General features: G+C 46.0%; 1 protein-coding gene across 21 annotated transcripts in view; it reads left to right on the top strand.

Moving 5' to 3' along the window:
* FBRSL1 (fibrosin like 1) overlaps positions 1–17,795 on the top strand; it is a 500,045-nt gene that overhangs the window by 466,558 nt on the left and 15,692 nt on the right. For 10 of the 21 annotated variants that reach the window (XM_041488543.1, XM_041488539.1, XM_041488537.1 and 7 more), the window contains 5 exons: positions 6,400–6,796; positions 8,369–8,622; positions 12,762–12,997; positions 15,097–15,147; positions 16,075–16,170. In XM_041488543.1, coding sequence (XP_041344477.1) covers positions 6,400–6,796; positions 8,369–8,622; positions 12,762–12,997; positions 15,097–15,147; positions 16,075–16,170 — 1,034 coding nt within the window. Of the gene's footprint in view, positions 1–6,399; positions 6,797–8,368; positions 8,623–12,509; positions 12,998–15,096; positions 15,148–16,074; positions 16,171–17,795 lie in introns of all 21 variants that reach the window. The other 11 variants (XM_041488548.1, XM_041488532.1, XM_041488531.1 and 8 more) reach the window with 6 other exon arrangements.

Raw genomic sequence — 17,795 nt, 5'->3', positions numbered from 1 at the left:
TTGATTTGTAGAGTCCAGTAAGCTTTCTGGTGGATGGCAGATTCCTATGTTCAAATTAATTCTAGTGATGGCAGACCTTATTGGTTAACATTCACACACATCTTGGTATATATGTGAGCCACAGACTGAAAACACTGATCTGGATGGAAGTGTTTAAATTTTAAATAGTTATTTCTTTAAGGAATCTTTCCTACCGATTCTGAAACAATCAAAGTAAATGTAAATTTGCCATGCTTGAAGTTTTGGTTGGGGGAGAAACTTTAATTATACTGAGAGTGGAGGATTGCAAAGCCCTAGAGTTGGTCGGGGTACCCTGAAGCCCTTGGGTTTCATCAGCATTTGCAGGGTGTTGGTGACCCAGAGCTGGCTCTGGGGAGTGCTCACTGGATGTGTCCATGTGGGCGCAGGAGAGAGGAACTCTCTGCCCAGGTGTGCCCCTAACGTGGAAACCGTGGAGCACATCAGCCCCTCATTGTTGGGAGTTGCTGGCTCTGTGATAAAAAGGAGAGCTGCTTTCCGTGTCGTGACATTATGAAAATGGCTTGAAGATATTTCACTTTTTAAACTTGGGCGCTTCGGAAGGGAGGGAGGGGGAAGATACCCTTGGAAGTTAATTCTGAGGACCAAGCTGACAGCTTTTTGCCACTGTTGCTTTCTTCTAGGTTGAAAAGCTGAAGGCTTGTTACAGCCCCAGCATACAGCAATCTAGCAGGTTAAATGACTTGGGCAACACAGTTTATTAAAACTGGCAAGTGCTCGCTCCAGTTCTCCTCCTGATAGTCAGGGCTGCCTGGGAGAGTAATTGATAGTGGCAGCTGTTGGGAGGTGTTTCAGATTGCAGCAGGCAATGTGACTTGACAGACAGCTCTGTACAAATGAACTGAGTGATAGGGGACGAATCCAGGCGGGCTGGGAAGAGCTCCCCACTTGTTCTTGGAATGGTCTCCGGGAGCGCACCGGGAACAAAGGCCAGCTCCACGGCACACGGGTTCAGAGCTGGGCACAAGGGCTTGTGCTCACAGTTTGCTTTCCTCTGTGAGAAAACACTGTAATTTTTCCTGGAAAATCCACCAGGAGCCCATGATGTTCAGAGGAGCCCATGGCACAGGAGAACGTTGTTTTGGCGCAGCTGTTGTGATGGAAACTTGGCCTTTGCTTCTCAGTAATATTAAAAATCGTTGTGTTGCACAACCTTGGACCCTTCCAGACAGTAGTTTTATGTGCAAGTCCCAGGTCTTTATGTCTTATCTTGAGCTGATTTGCATTAAAATAGGTGGAGGAACTCTGTGCTCCCTTTGTTGGGGAGCTTCTGTGCTGTAGCTCTGCTTGCCTTACCTTTGCAAACAGCCTAATCGCTTAAAGTCTTAAGTAGTGCTACTCTCCTAAAATGCAATGAAAAAGCCATTTATATAAAAGCAAAAGCCATCTAGGGATAAAGAATTAGCACTTAAATATTGATTTTCACTTGTAAGCACTCTACCAGCATCAGTGTTATCGTTGTCAAAGCAAAATGCTTTACTCTCTCTTCTGCTTATTATATGTTCCATATCCACAGTACGTTATGCAGCAGCCTAAAAGTTCAATTTGATTTTTTTTTTAAAAAACCCCACAAAATGTTTACTGATGTTTACTTAGTTATTTCTTTGTTTTGACCTCCTGCTGGAAAGTCCTGCCCTTCTTGACTCTTTCCCCTTGCTGGTGTTTCAAAATTCTTCTCTGGGACTCATCAACTCACTCTGAAATTCTCAGCTTTTTGCCATGTCTAATTCCTGTGGTGCTGCTTTTCTAGCATTTCTTGCTGGAATATGGAGCAGGGTTCACCATAGCCAGTCTGGCCTGTGTCTGTTTTCAAGGATATGTACAGGGCGGATAGATGGGCTACAGATGGTGGTTGTTGTGTTTCTTGGGAAATTGCCATTGGTAAAGATGTCATTGATGGATGTAGGAGAGGAATTTCTTTCTCACATCACCCCATCACCCTTGCTGTTTGAATGCAACAAGGGAGACTGCAGAGGGAGGCTGCAGAAAGACATCTGAATGACTCCACTTTTCTTTTTTCCAAGAGACAAAGGAAAGGCGTGCAAGCAAGATTAGATTATTTCCAATCACATTGTACGTGTGTTGACAGTCCCCTTTCAGCAACAACCAGCAGCTTGCAAAGAGCAAGAGGCAGGGCTGAAACTGCTGTTGCCCTAAGTACTGTTTGTATAACACAGTAACTGCTTATTGGAGTTCTCAAAGCAGCCTTTACATGTTTAATCCCTTGCACTTGAGCTACTCTTAATCAGCTTGAAAGCAAATTCCTGTAACAGAAAGGTTTAATTTGTGTCTGGGACTTTCTGTATTGTGCTTAGCCTGCAATGCCGTGTAGTTACACACTGGCAGGCATGTCCCCTCTGCAGCCTTGGGGATGGGCAGTGCACGGTTATTGCAGCCACGGATCCAGAATTCAGGGAACTTTCAGATGGGGTCTTGGCTGATGGTCTCTCAGCTTCAGGTAATTCCTCCTGAAGCACACTTTATACAGTAATTTAAGCTGTTGTTGACTTCGGGGTTTCCCTTAAACTTCACCTCCGGTTCCTACGGATTTACACAGCAGGAGCTAAAGCTCTCTGTGCTTTTAAAAATTGTTACGTTTTCTTCTTTACCGGCTGAAGTTGGAATTGGATGCAGCCCAAGATGTAGGGAAGTTAACCTTTTGCAACTCTCCAAATGAACAAATTAGTCGATCAGGGAGGCAAGAATTACTAATCCCAGGTTGTTGAGGTTTTTTCCTTGTTAGAGCAGTTTCAGCCTTTTCTTCCCTGTCTCTCACACTCAGTCATCATTCATCCCTGTGAGATCAAGACATGTTGCACTGTCTGTTCATTTAAGAAAACCTCTCAATGGAAGAAGTCCAAGGTGTTTGGTTAGAAAATAAACAAAAGTTGGCATGCTCAAAAGGGGTAGCGCTGTGCACGGTGGAGAGTGGCAGATGTGATCCAGCCTTCCCGTAGCATGGCTGGAACATGAATCATTACAAATGTCAGATTTCCTGTGAAGGGACAAGCTGAACTGACATGCGTTCAGGTTTAATTAAGGTTGAATTATTGGAGCTGACTGTCAAGTCTTAGGCAAATTGGCTCAGCCTGTTATCATTAAGCATGAAAATTACTCTAGGACTTGGTAAAAATAAACACATTTTTGCCTCTAGAACATTGTGGTGTGGTCGGGTGGGTCTGTGTTTTTGTTGGGGCAGTTGTGCTCAGCTCCCTGGGTCCAGCTGCTCAGGAGGGCTGGATTAGCAGCCCAAGAACAGAAATTTCTGAAAGGATCTCAATGCAACCTGATCCAGCTCGCTCAAAAGGGAGTATTTGGTTGCTTTCCTTGGGATATTTCCATATGTGAGCAGCAGTCAGCCTGGTCAGAGCTTGGGCACGCAGGAGTGTAGTTCTCTTAGGAGGGATATTCAGGTATCCTGCAGAGAAACTACAAAGTTCAGGATCCTGATCAGAATGGGCAACATCCCTCATTAAAATCATTAAGATTAACTTTCTGAGGTATTTCAGGAAAGACAGCTGAGAGACTTCCATGTGTGCATTGCGGCCATCAGAGGAAAAATGACAAAGTCACCAAACACCAGAATTCTCCCCTTCCTGTGTGGTGTCTGAGAAGGCTTGGGGGCTGCTCTCTCAGATGTTTTTCCCCTCTTGCCCATGAATCCACATCATATCTTTCCCTTCTCAGTGCTTCTGCTTTTGTGCAAAAGGAGAGAAGATGCTCCCACTCGTGCCTGTAGCTCTTCTGGCGAGGGGGAAACTGGCATGTGGATATTTTCATTGCTGTTGAGAACAAAACGCAAAAACATTGTGGTACTGCATCCTGAGAGATGGAAGTTGGCAGCAGGAATTAGTCATGTACCCCTAGCACGAGCTAGCACAACCAGGCTTGGCTGGTCAATTCAGTCAGCACGGGAGACTGAGCTTTTGCTTTGAGAAAATTGCAAATGAGAACTAGTGCTGAAACCACAGGGAATCAATAGTTGCACATAAAACTGGTCAAACAGCTGCTTTTAATGTGGGACTTTATTGATTTGTTTTGGATCTAATTGACTTTTTACTCAACTAACTTTCGTGGTGCCAGTGTGTTTTGAATATACACCATTAGTCTACATTGCCTATAATTACACAATATGAAGTTTAACTCTGTAGGAGGAGGCCTGTTGGATGCAAAGAGCTAATGGGCTCTGAGGAAACCTATGCTCAGGAATGAAACCCAATTGCTTTTAATGGGTAGCTCCTGAAAAATAGTGGAATCTACAGCTGTGAACACACTTGCTCCAAAATGCAGTGTGGGGAGCCCTGGCTTGACTAGGCAATGACAATTTTTCAGCTGTTAGCAGTAAAAACTGAGGGACATTTACAAACATATTATAAAAAATAATGATGCGCAAAAGCATTGAGAATTTTACTTCAAAAATCAATTCTGAATAGCATTGGACCAAGTCTAGCTACAGCACACAACCAGGTTACCTGTGATGCATGAATTCATATTTGATAAAGAAATTCATTGAAATGAGAACCTTGTTTTTGTTGTAGAGATTAATTTAGGATCTCCAGACATTGTGTCAAACCTGTAAAGATATATAAGGTGCTGGAAAGTACAGTGTTGATAGTACTCGCTGCCAGCCAAAACACTGGTGCTTGGAAAGGCTTCTGTTCCTGTTACTTGTGGGTTTGAGGCCCCAAGACCCCAAGACATTTTCAGCTGATAAATATAGTTCATATGTTTCCATTCGTCCTCTTCTTGCATTCTGAATTCATGCACATACAGTGATGAGCTGACTGACTGATGGCTGAGGGAAGCGGTGCATTGGCGAGAGTGCAGGCAGAGCCAGAAGCAGTGTGGGAAGCTGCCTTTTATCTCAAGGGAGGAGATGCCATCACCACGTGGGCATTCTGGGTGCAGAGCATGAGCTGGTGTGCTGCAGGCTCTGATTCACTGCTGTCCTCCTGCCATCTGATGCCAGCACTCAGGCTGGGGAAGCGGCACTGGGGGCTCTGGCCTCGCATGGGCTGGTTCACAAACACTGGCCAGAGCTTCTGCACGGCCAGAATTAGCTCACAGGGTGTGCTGTGTGTTATTTCCACACCCTCCTACATCAGGAACTGGCTCGGTCCTTTGATGAGACGGGAGAATTTCAAAGGTGGAATTAGTTTGTGAGGGTGTTGGGGGCATGTTAATGAGTGTAGGTAGCATCTCCTGTGTGTCTGCAAGACAGCGAAATGCCAGCAGCCCCCAGCACGTTTTGGTGGGTAACAAAAGTGTCTCCTAAAAGTCAGAGGTGCAGTGTATGCACAGTGGGATGTGTGTGAAGCACACCACCAACCTTGTAGCCCATGAAAAGCTTTTCTTGTCATTGTGGGTATGTGTGCACTTAAGGATCCACAGATCAGGGTGAAAAGGGAGTTACAGTGGGAGTTGAATTGCTTTCATGTTGGTCTTTTCAGTTGTCTTCAACCTTTTGGATACTGCTTGATCTGAAATATCTCTTCTTTCCTCCCTTTTTCCTTCGCAGCCTTTTAACTCTTTGGGGTGCTTTGTTTAGCTTAATTATGAAAAAATGGCAGGGTTTGGCCCCACAGAAGGAGTAATTCCATATGGAATTCTCTCTGTAGGTGCATTTTGCAAGGTTGCAGCATTCCTGATAGTTTCAGCATGCTGAGTGTACAGATATTTACTGTTTAGGGTGAGCAGGACTAGATTTGGGTGCCCGCTGAACTTCTGACTGGATTTTTCCACCATTCCCTGCTCTGTTCTTAAACACAAGTGTGTGGCCAGGGGACAGCAGCATCGCAGCTTCTCTGCAGAGCTGTCCCATCCTTTGCTACAGAGATCCCAGGTAGTCTCCATCCTAGAAGACAGATAGGGTTATGATTAAGGATTGATGCTTGGCTCCTGGTGCTTGGAGCTGGAGTTGAATCTAAATCCAGTGTGGGTTACCTTGAAAGGGCATTGAGAAAATGAAATGTCTTAATGATGAGGCCTGTGTCTCATGAGCATAAAACTTGCATTGAGCAGGAAATACTGTAGCAGTAACTTGAGACTTGTTCACACTCCTATTGTACATAACCTTGGGCCCCTGAAGAAGTCACAAAGCCGTGTGTTCTCTCTAGTATGCATTCATTTAATGACAGCTAAGTCTCTTGCACACATGCTGAAAGTACTGTGGACCGGCCAGTCAAGGACAGCGGAAGGACAGACTCAAACACACATCCATCTTGTAGCAGCAGCGCTCCCACGGCGCTCCCACGAGCTGAAACATGACTTGTTTTTTCCCAGGCATATGTTCCACCAAGCAGAGAGAGAAACACAAACCTTTCAGCATGCGCTTTGTTCTTTCTCTTGTCTCTCCATAAGGTCCCACCTTGAATGACAAGCCAGAAGCGAAAGCAGCCAATGTCCCAAAGGTGTCTGGGCTAGAGCGGAGCCGGGAGCTGAGCACCGACGTGCCCTTCGCCCTGCCCATCCCCAGCCCCCAGCCAGTCGCTGCCGTCGTGACTTCCACTTCCTCAGCGCCCACGTCAAGTGCCAGAGCAAGCCCCCTGCTGAAGAAGGAGCCAGTGATTTCAGCACCAGCACCACCCAGGCTCACGCCCCAGCCGCAGCCTCGGCCGCAGTCCCAGCCGCAGCCTCGGCCGCAGTCGCAGCCTCAGCTGATCCCCGACCTTCGGAGCCAGCCTCCGAGCCACATCCCTCCGCCTCTCAACTACCAAGTGCATCACCAGGTGGCCCACAACGGACTCAATAACATCAGGTAGGGGGAAGGGATGCTCACGTCATCTTCAGGCTGCTGCAGGGCTAAAGCTTGTTTCCAGCAGGTAGAAATGGCTGGGAGGCAAGGCGAGCGCTCACCTGGGGGGAGATGGTCTGAGCTTTGGGTATTGGACTTCACGGGCTGACTCCGGGCTGGTTTTTCCAGCTGTGGTGGATCAGTGCATCTGAAACGTGATAAATGAGGGGATAAATGCACACCTTCTGCAGAAAGGCACGTGTTCCTTTCAGTCCAGTTTCAAGTAAAATTTTGCACGGTCTTGTCTGAGCTGGCTAGTTCTTGACTTAGAAATTTAAGGTGGTTTGAGTTTGAGCAACACCTTTGTTCCATATTTAAAAATACTTCCATTGTTCATGGTTCTCAGGTTTTTTGGCTCACCAGCATCAACAGAGGGATATCTGTCTTGGACTCTGATCCTTGTGGGTCCCTTCCAGCTCAGAATATCCTGTGATCTGTACTGGAAAATGCTGTGTCCCTGGAGACCAGGGCTCCCATGTGGGCTGAAAAATCTGCATCAATCTGACATGTTCAGATCTTGCAGGAGGCTTAGCTCTGCTGTTTAAATTGCCTCCATCCAGTCAGGAGGGTGGGTGAAAATGGTATGGATAAAATGTTTCTAGACAAAAGAGTTTAGTCAGTCAGCTGGAACCTGTATAGTCTTTTTGCTGGTACAGAAAACATGCCTTGCCTCCCAAACAAGAGCTAGACTAGTTTAAACAAGATGAGAAAACTGACTTAAAGCATAATATTTGACTGCACAAAGGTCAGAATATGAATACAGAGAGCTGCCATTAATGTGTATTTCATAGTATCCCGCATACTTAAGCTCTGTTGTGGTTTTATCTTGTAAATGCCACCATAGTATAAATGGTGAATAATATTTCAAGCCATTCAAGATCTCTCTGAGGTTTAGCTTGCAGCAGATATTCAATATTGTGGGAATTGCACAACTAATAACTTCAGTGATAGTGTGTTTCAGCCCACAAAACTTAGATCACTTGCAATGGAGTAATAATAATAATAGAAGAAGATGTAAAATACAAATTACTATGAGAAAAATTATTAACATGGTGTGCATTTGCATGCTTGTGTGACTACAACTGCACAGCACATGTGCAGCAGATCCAGCAGGGCCCCAGTCACTCGTGCTGTGCAGCTCTGCACACCCAGAGCAGCAGAAAAAGGAATTGGTGTCACTGTGTCCTCTGGTCACAAGGAACCACATGGACACTGCAAGGTCATCAGAGGCTCCGTAAAGATGCAAAATCCAGCTGCCTCTGTGGCCCTCATCAGTACTTACAGATAGCTCTGAGGATTGCAGCACCGGAGGAGATGTCCCTCCAGAGAGCCCAAGCCCGTTCTGCCCTGTTGGAGACGTTCATTAAGATGCTTTAACTGCCATTAAGACCAGCAAAAGCATGAGCCTGGGGAGATCAGTGTTCCATAGTTGTGTTGTCTCTGGTAGTGTATTTCTTGCACCGTTTCAGTCCTGTATTGTAACACACTCTTTGTCTGTCTGTCTCTCTCCCCTCCCTCCCATCTCTCTCCCTGCAGCCGGAGCAGCAGTGCTAGCAGTGCAACGAGCATCAGCCTCCCGAAGCACCTGCCCCTGTCTCCCCAGATTCCACCACACCATTCCTCCGGCCCAGCTCTGCCCCTCTCCATCTCTAATCTTGCTACCTCGCACTTCTCTCTCAGATCGCAGACCCAACACCAGCACCATCCGGCCATGTTCGCCACCCCACCCACGCTGCCACCTCCACCAGCGTTACCCACCAACAGCCTCGTGATACCAGGGCACCCTGCGGGTAGGTCCCTTCTTCTCCAGGGCTAACCGGCCATGCATGCACTGGAGGGTGTTGAGAGATGGGCTGGCTGGTGGGCAGGTGAAATCCCTTGACATAGACCCCTCAGTGTGTGCTGGAGCTGTGGCAGTGCTCATGAAACAGGCAGGAGACCTTGATGTGCTTTACCAGATGAGAGATTGTGGACACATCACTTCCTATGGGAAGTCTTCATAACAAATGCTTTAAAAAAAAATAAGTCCTGTTCAGGGCATGAGTTGTCCAGTGTGGCATTCCACAGTCATCAGACGTTTTTTAGATTAACAGAGAAGTGATGCACAGTTTGCCATTCTCTCCTTCTCTCTCCCCTCTCCAAAGAAAGCTGCTGCTGTTAGAACTGGTGAGAAAATACTGTTTCTGCAATTGTTCTAACCAAGCACTTGAACATCACTGAATCTCCTGTCTGGTCCTTCGACCAGCAGCACATCCTGGTGGCAGAGCAGGATCCTCTGCCTGCAGCAGCACAACTGCTCTGTGCCCATGGCCCCGTGGCCTTTCAGTCTGAGTCAGAGACAGCTCAGCTGACAAGCTCTGCTGTTCTACTCTCACTGTCTTTGCATCCTTTTAAAAAGTTTCCTTTGTTCACCCTGGCCCCCATTCTATTGTCACTTCTGCCCTAAATGCCCTGTTTATAGCTTAGCCATTAGCCTACAGCTGTCCCTGGAAGAGACCCTGGCAGCTGGAGACTTCCCAGCAACTTTCACTTGCTGGGGCCTCCTTTTGATCTGGCATTTGAATCCACAACTAACTCAGCAGGGATTAAACAGGACAAGCATTTTGCAAAAAACACACTCTCTGTTTCCTATGAAGTCAGTTAAAGGAATAAGGAAATGACAGATTTGCTGTGGAAAAATCTGATGGTCTTCCATCCCCCTTGTTTGCTTCCAGGACCTAAATAATGTCTCATTATTTATTACTGCTTCTCTAAGTGAAAAAAAAAAAAAAGTACGAACGGGTCCAAAGTGAGCTCTGAGAATGATGATAGTGCTGTGGGTTCCCTGCCAGAGACAGGACCACATAGGCCAAAGCTGGCAGCTGTCACGAGCCCTGGCACCATCTAGAATTTCAACCACATGGCTGGGAAGATGTTGGCAGCACTGTGGGAGACCTATTCATTGCTTCCCCTGTTTAAGGCGAAGGACTACTGTGATGGAGACTTTGAAAGCATAGCAAAAGGAAATAGCAGAGCTCTCACTAAAAGCATGATATTGCAGTCACTGAAAGCAAGTATGTTTTCACCATTAACTTCAGGAGATGCAAGATCAAGTGACCTATTCACATTCAGCAGCTTGCCAGGAAACAGTAACAGTCTTGCTCCTACTAAAAGGATTTCTCCTGCAATTTAAGTAGGAGAAGCCGAAGTTAGTGGAGGGAAAGGTCTAGGTGTCTAACCCTGCAGACAGTGAAATGCCTCTTGTCTGCACTATATGAAATGTCTGCAAAATGGCACATCATAAAATCAATACAGAGTGCTGCAGAGCCAGGAGCTTCTGTTGTCATTCACATAAAACTTCCTTAAAAGCAAACAATATTGCTGAGCAGCCCTGAAGAGTGAGACAAGAATGCGCTTCTGGTGGCATTTCTCCCTTTTGAAACCTAAAGCTAACAGAAGTAACTTAGAAGCAACCCTTGCTGGGCTTCTGCTGTCTGCTCAAGGGCCGCCCTGATGTGGGATACCCAGAGGAAACAGGGGTGTGTGTCTCTCCTCTCCTGAATGTGAGAGCACCGTGAGCAGGAGTGACCTTTTTGTGCCTTGCCCAGCTCGTGTGTGCACACAGGACAGTGGTGGCAGGTCCCAAGGGCTGCTCAGCACCCTGCTCCTGATTGTGTTACTCTGTGACTGGACCTGACATCACTGGCAGGTACAAGAACGGAGTTCTGATCCAGACATTGCTCAGAGCCCCTCACAGAACTGGGCTGTTCCTTTGCAATTCCATCCTTACTACGAAGCAGCCACTCCTCCAAGTGCCACTCAGCTTCTCCAAACATCTCCAGGCCTTTTCTTTTCCTGACAGAGGCCAAAGCTGTGGTAGAGGGCTATGGGCTGGAGCCAGCTGCAAATCTATCAGTCTGACTTCCAGTCTCTTAAAGAAATTGGATATCAGAGCGCTTACAACTGCCAACTTGCTTTTATCTCTCCCTCCAGAAAAGTGGATTATCTTGATGCTAACAGAAGGATTCAGTTTCTTTAAGCCATGCCAGATTTAAAAGTGTAAACACACACACACACACACGTGAAATCATGCTCATATTCTCTAAAGAGGTTAGGTTTTGGACCTAAGTGCTTTCAGCCTATAGGTTTTTTCCTATTTGCTCAATCCAAGGAGAACCCATTACAGACTCTTTTGCTCCAGTGCCTTAGGCTTCAGTATCACAAATATATATACTGTCTGCTTTTGTATTAATTATTATATGGATTGTAGCAGTACATAGTACCTGCTCTTAGCAGTACATTTATTACTGAAAAGTAAATGACTTAGGACCCAAAATTTGCTATCAAATGTGACTTTCAATCATAGGCTTCTAAGTGGTAGTAGAGACCTTGAAGTTCCCCATCAGAGTGCCTGTTTTTAAAGATCTTAACCATGTCACTTCAGAAAGTGATTGATTTAGACATTTCTAATGTTACTGTAAAAATTAAAGTGAAAGAAATCCCTGCAGAACATGAAATAAGACTTTAAAGTGCAGGTGTTCTTTTGCCCCTTTATATTCAGAGCTGTAGTTTAAAGGGGTTGTTACAGTGAAAGAAGAGGATTCACGAAAATTCAGAAGCAAGTAGATCAGTCAGGACTGGGTGTGTGTCATCCACAGCTGGGGACACAGGCTGGTCTTCACTTAAAGAAATATGTAATATGTTGGGTGCTAATCCCTGTTTGAAGTTCTTAAGCAAAGCCACAGATAGATTTAATTGTTATACCAGCAGACATTTTGGAGAAGTGGACATTGGTCCTTATTGTCTTCAGTGACATCGTTTCAAAAGCACTGGTGTCTTCCCCTGCCCTGAACCACATTCACATTCAATGCAAGTTGCTATTCCAGAGGAAGATGCTGAGAAGAGGCCACGTCATATGGTGGAACATTTTGTTTCAGCAATCATTGCAACCTTGATGAGATCTTGAGCCACTTCAGTGTTTCTCCCCCTCCACACTGATTCCTCCTCTTTATTTTCTCAGAGGAGAAAAACCTGGGGTGGCAACGACAAAAAACAAGAATTACAGCCTGTTACAAATTGAGGAAAGGACTGCTTCCTATTTAAGATCTCAAGAAAACCTTACTGTAAAGAAGGCCTTGATTTATAGGATAGATGTTTCTGGTCACTGCGTGCATGTCCTGGGGCTGAGAAGGGAGGGATGGCACAAGGGATGGATGTCTGAGCAGGCAGTTTCCAGCCACCCAAACCCACGGTTGTCTCATTGCACTGCAGATCTTACCAAAATTTTACCTGTCAAGTGCCTCATTGTCAGAGCTTAACACACAACAGTTCTCAGTGTATGTGTGTGTGTGTGCCTCTGACTCTCACACATCCAGAGGATGAAGGTCAGTACTGCTCATTTCAAAGTGAGCTGTTGGCCTCCAGAGCGCTCCCCAGCACCTGGCTGGTGTGGGAAGGTGCAGCTCCCAGGAGCCTGGGAGGCATCCCCAGAGGTGAGGATGGACAGCCAAGGTGTGACCCAAGGGTGAGGCTGGACACCCAAGGTGTGACCCAGAGGTGAGGCTGGACAGCCAAGCCCCTGGCTGCAGCAGGTGCCGGGAGGAGAGCCGGGCGGGGCGCGGGCGGGCGGGCGGGCGGAGTGCGAGCCCCGATGATGTTTTCTGCTGTGATGACTCATGGTGTTCTCTCTTGTCTTTAGATACCAGCCTGTTGATATCATTCAACCAACCAATCATGTATTGCCAGCCTCATTCGGGGATTCTGATTGGTACTTTGTCACAGGCATCTCTCTTACCTCCACCAATGAGTCCTCACGTAGAAAACCACCACAGCATGACCTGCAGAAACAGGGAATGCCAGGTGAATATTGACTCTTTCTCCTCCGTCTTTGTGGTACTCACAGGCCCACGGGCCTCTGTGTCTTTTTTTTTTCTCTCTCTCTCTCCTCTAGATCACGAACTGCTCAGGCAAGAGCTGAACAACCGGTTTTTGGTTCAGAGTTCGGACCGGGCCGCTGCCTCACTTGGCCCGGTGCCGCTGCTGAGAGCGGAGTTTCACCAGCACCAACACACGCATCAGCACCAACACACCCACCAGCACACATTCACTCCTTTTCCATCCAGCTTGCCCCAGACGCCGCTCATGCCGCCCTCTGCACCTCCCATGGTGCGTACCCCAGCCCAAAATGTGAGGATAAGTAGAGCATCTCTGGTCAAAAAGCCTAACCCGCTCTTGTCAAACAAAACCCAGCCCTCTTCATTTCAGCCAGGTGTGCTGTCCCTGCCCTTCCCACCTGGAGGCCAGCACTCCCAGAGGGACCCCTTTCCACCCAGAGCCCCCACACCAAGCCTCCTGGTCCCCCGTGCTGCTACCCATGAGCAGATACAGCACCCACAAGACAAGTCCAGAATCCCTTTATTTTCCTTTTTGTGTGTCCTGCTGTGTATTTCTATTCCCCCTTTCCCAGAGCCAGCTGCCTTGACACATCAGAAGGTGAGACCAGCCAGGATGGATGGTTTCCAGCCCCAGACACTGTCTCCACAACTGCTGGGTGCAGGGCAGACCTTGCTGGCTTACCCAGAGCTCTCACCACAGTGCAGCATCTCATCTGATACCAGCTCTGTCCCTCTTCCTCCTAATGCCTGATCTGTATTGATTTAGGCATTTTATTACTTGATTACATCAACAAGCACTAATTTGTGTGTGGCTGGTTCTGCTGGGAGAGATCCTCCTGGCCATGTAATAAGCATTTGGTCATTGAATTTGCTTGTAGCACAATGGGACTTTGCTGCAGCTGTTACAAAATTGTTAGGGATCTGCTACAAATGGATTTTGTCAGTACTTTAAAATGCACTCTCTCCCCATTTCTGGCAATTACTTTGTGAGATTGAAAGCAAAAGATTGAGCTTTTTTTCCCCCTCTCAGTTTCACACTGTGTCCAAAATGCAGAAACAACCTTGTTTAAGGCTAGCAAAAGCAGCCTTTGGGAAGAACTACCAAGGACTCAAGGAGCATAATGTTTTCCACTTCTCTTTCCCACTGCTGGCTGTTCAAGGCATTATTGGGTTGTAATCTGCTTAGCAGCAAGACAATTAAAAGCAATATTACCCACCCAAAATCCAGCCCCAGGTGTTTGCTCAGTGTACTTGTGTGTAAATACCTTCCCTTCTTTGTTTGGTCTGTGTAAAACAATCCTGAATCTTTTCTCAGAAGTCTTCTGTGTTATTTAAGAACTGTGATACCCAAGCTTGTGAACAAGTCCCTCTCCTCCCACCCGTGCCCACTGATGACAGCCTTCAGACCAAAAACAACTTGCAAGGCTCTTTTGTTATATTTCACTCACATCTTATATTCCACTAGATCAGGTCTGCTAATCCTAACACCAGAGAAGAGTGTTGAAATTACAGCTGCATGTGTTTGGTAATTTACGGTATTTACACTGGAGGGGACATGGCTCCAGTAATAACTGTAATTAATGAAATTACAAATCTACTCTCCTGCACACAGAGGAGTGTGAAACAGCAGCTGACTTGCCAAATAAGCAGCTTTTCCTGAGGTCCTACAGCTCCCTTCCCTGCCTTCCTTCCCATTCCCTTCTCCCCAGCAGAATGTACATACTGTTCAGAAATGCAATGTGTGTGTGCTTTGGGTTTTCTTCCAAGATGGTACAGGACAAACAGGGCACAGACTACACACATGGAGGTGTTAAAACCCCATGCTGGAATGGAAAAAGTTTACAGTCACCTTTTCTCTAGGGAACTCTCCCTTTTATAGGTGAGGGCAAATATATCAAGATTTGTGTATCTAAAGTAATTCAGCCCTTTTCCAAAGAATTTTGGTGCTTACAGGAACCCAGGAAACTGGGAATTGGAATTGGTTGCCCCACAGTAGGTGCTGGGGTCTAATGGAAAATGTTTCTGACCTGCTAGTCTGTGATCTGGTTCAGCAATCCAGGGGCAGACCCCAGTTGCGGACCTGGAGCTGAACTTCCCTGTGTTTCACTGAGCTGCAGTATCAGGACTGCTCTCTTCCCAGGGCAGGAGCCTGGTCATGCAGTGCCTGAGACAGGGCTCTGCAGTGAGCCTGGCAGTGCCCAGCGTGGCCTGGGGGCTCCTCTCTGTTACCCTGGGGAAGTCAGTCATGTCCCCGGTGAGCGAGTATGGAATAATCAGTCAGTTCTGCTCTGTTAAACGCTTACATTTATTTGTCTGTGTTGAAATCCTGATGTGTCTGCTCCTGCCAAAACCAAACTCACCTGTTTCCTTTTTTTTCTCTTTTCTTTCCAGTTTGACAAGTACGCTCCCAAATTAGACAACCCTTACTTTCGACATTCCAACGTGAGTGCTCGCCTTCCTCCTTGGTTTCTTTGTTAATGGTTCTGCTTGCTCTTCTTTTGCTTGTTTTCAATTGATGAGTAGTGTTTTGATCCATTCATTTCTAAAGCTCTTTTTCCGTCTTGATTTTGTGTGTTTTTAAGGTACCAAGTTTTCTTTGGGCTTTTTTTTTTTTTTTTTATTTTTTTTTTTTTTTTAAATTCTCTGTCTCCTGCATTTTTGCTGCTGCGGCTCTGTATGGCTGTGCCTGGGATGGCAGGGAATGCGCAGGAATTGCTCAGTCAGTGGTCACTGCAGTACCTTTGCAGCTGGTGCTTCTCCCAGTGCAGCAGCCCGGAGTGCATGGCTCTTTCACAAGGTTTTGCTCAGGTCACAGGAGTAAGTCAGACTGGTGGTTTCTTCCTGGTGCTCCCCACTGCTCCAAAGCACAAAAAACTACATGTTTTGGGACTTGTAAAACTGCTGTGTGTGCTCAGGAGAGGCCTAAGCAAAATTTCACCCAGCCTACACAACTACAAGGTGGTGTGCATGTTGCCTGTGGTTAGAGTGCAGTGCAGCATCTTGTGGTTCCTTTGGCTTTAAAAATTAAAGCAAGTCACATTTCAAAACAGGATCGATTTGTTTGCAACAGCAGAAAAATGCAAAGTTAATGGAAAGTGAACATAAACCCCAAATTATGCTCTGTGCTTCCTGCAATAGTCCACAATTTTTAAAGGCACACTAATTCAGCACTATCTAAAAAATTTATCAGATGAGTGCATTTTTCAAGTTTTGGCTTTGCTCTTAAAAATTTTGAAAGCAAATTTATCATGTATTTTCACTGTGGCACTTGTTCAGCACAGTACTTTTTTTGCATGTGCCAGGCTTGGCACCTACCTCCATTATTGTTCAAGTCATCCTGTGACATAAGCATCTCTTTTTCTTTTGTAGTTCTTTCCAACCTATCCTCCAGCAATGCCTGGAATGCCACCCATGCTTCCACATTCAGGTCCCTTTGGGTCACTTCAGGGAGCATTTCAACCGAAGGTACAAACTTCTTCTTCTGAAGGCTTTGTTCTTTTGCTGGGAGAGAAACTGTGTTCAGAGTCTTGTCTCTGGTGATTTTGCAGCACATGATTTGAATAGCAGAAGTGCAGCACAGGGTTGGAAAGGATCCCCCCGCAGAACTGTGAGCATCCTCTGCACAAAGCAGCCAACACTTCAGCAGAAATTTTCTCTTGGCACTGCAGATCCTTCCTTGGAAAGGATGTAGTGGTTCACTTGGGAGGTCTGCTGAAACTGGAGGAGAAGCATACAGTGAAGTGCATTATTTTGATTGAAATATTTACAGCTCATAATAGACCAATGAGTCCCAAATCATTTTATGAATCTAATGGTCTGAGATTGCAAAAGATAAACTGTTTATTCCCAGAAAAAACAATGAGAATTTGACTGCACAAGTGTGGGAAGAATAGGGAGAGACTGCTGGAAATGGGTAGAGCAATTTGAAGGAGCTGAATTTTTATTCCCAGCTCCAATACTGTCTGACCTTGGGCAAGTTGCTTAAACCTTCTGTTCCTCAGCTTCCTCATCTATAAAGTTATCTTGCAGTGGGTTTTATAAGGGTTGATTAATGCCTGCAAGCTTCTTTGAGATAATGTGTTTGAAAGGTGCACTGCAGCTGTAACATGTCATTACAACTAGCACTGATTGGCATTTGGAAATGTTGACATCATAACCCCCATTTTTTGGCAAATTCTGTGGTGTGCACTGCTTTTTTTTCCCCTCCCAGAGGTGTTCTTTTTATTAACTATTTTTAAATGTACCAAAATTGTTAAATCTCTCCAAACAAGAAATAATGGATTGTGTCTATATAGCATTTGTTTGAAAATGGAGCACGTACTTCATTTGTAAGGTGACATGTTCAGCTTCCTCACATGATTTTAGAGTTTTCTGATCTTGAACTGCATTTCCATAGAACTCTGCTACTGTGTAAGAAGGCTTGAAGGAGCAGCACTGTAGCCAGGCCATTCCTGTTTGCAATTGGAAGGTGATTTCCATATCCACACCAGGCAGGTCTGAGGGATGTGCTTCCCTCAGCAGTCTCACTGACCTCAGTGGAAATCAGTAATGAGCAACTGCAAATAAGGCCTTTTACAACCTTCCCCCTTAACTTAATGCTCTTCATGGAAGCCAGAGGATTTCCTCAGTGCCCATCGAATCCTTGACATTATTTTGGTTTAGGGATACATTGCAAATAGCAAAGTCTCTAAAATGGCTTTATTCAGAGGCAGTTTTTTATGTGGTGGCTGCAGGCCTAGAGAAGGAGCAGTTCATGGAAGCAGAGGGAACAAGAGGGACAGAACATGGCCATCCCTTGGTGGAGTTTGTCTGCCAGTGTTAATTGTTGTTACTCCAGCAAGGGGTGACAGGGAGTCCCTACAGACCCTGAGTAGTCAGGGTGTGAACTTGATTTTCCAAGAAGAGGAGCTGCAGGAACAAGGTGGAATTGGACAAGTTTTGCTCACGTGCAGCCAGGGCTGTTTTGCCATAAAGCTCCTTCCTGCTCTTGAGGAGCTGCTGCTACACCAAGGGCACATTCTTCTGCTTTCCATCTTCTCTGTAAAATACCTTTAGGCCAAGGAGCAGTTACATAGTGAGAAGGAAAAAGT

Source organism: Pyrgilauda ruficollis, unplaced genomic scaffold (assembly GCF_017590135.1).
Source record: "Pyrgilauda ruficollis isolate IOZ18807 unplaced genomic scaffold, ASM1759013v1 scaffold9, whole genome shotgun sequence".
Lineage (NCBI taxonomy): Eukaryota > Metazoa > Chordata > Aves > Passeriformes > Passeridae > Pyrgilauda > Pyrgilauda ruficollis.
Note: the sequence above shows the minus strand (reverse complement) of the source record. Positions and strands in the feature narration are given on the sequence as shown.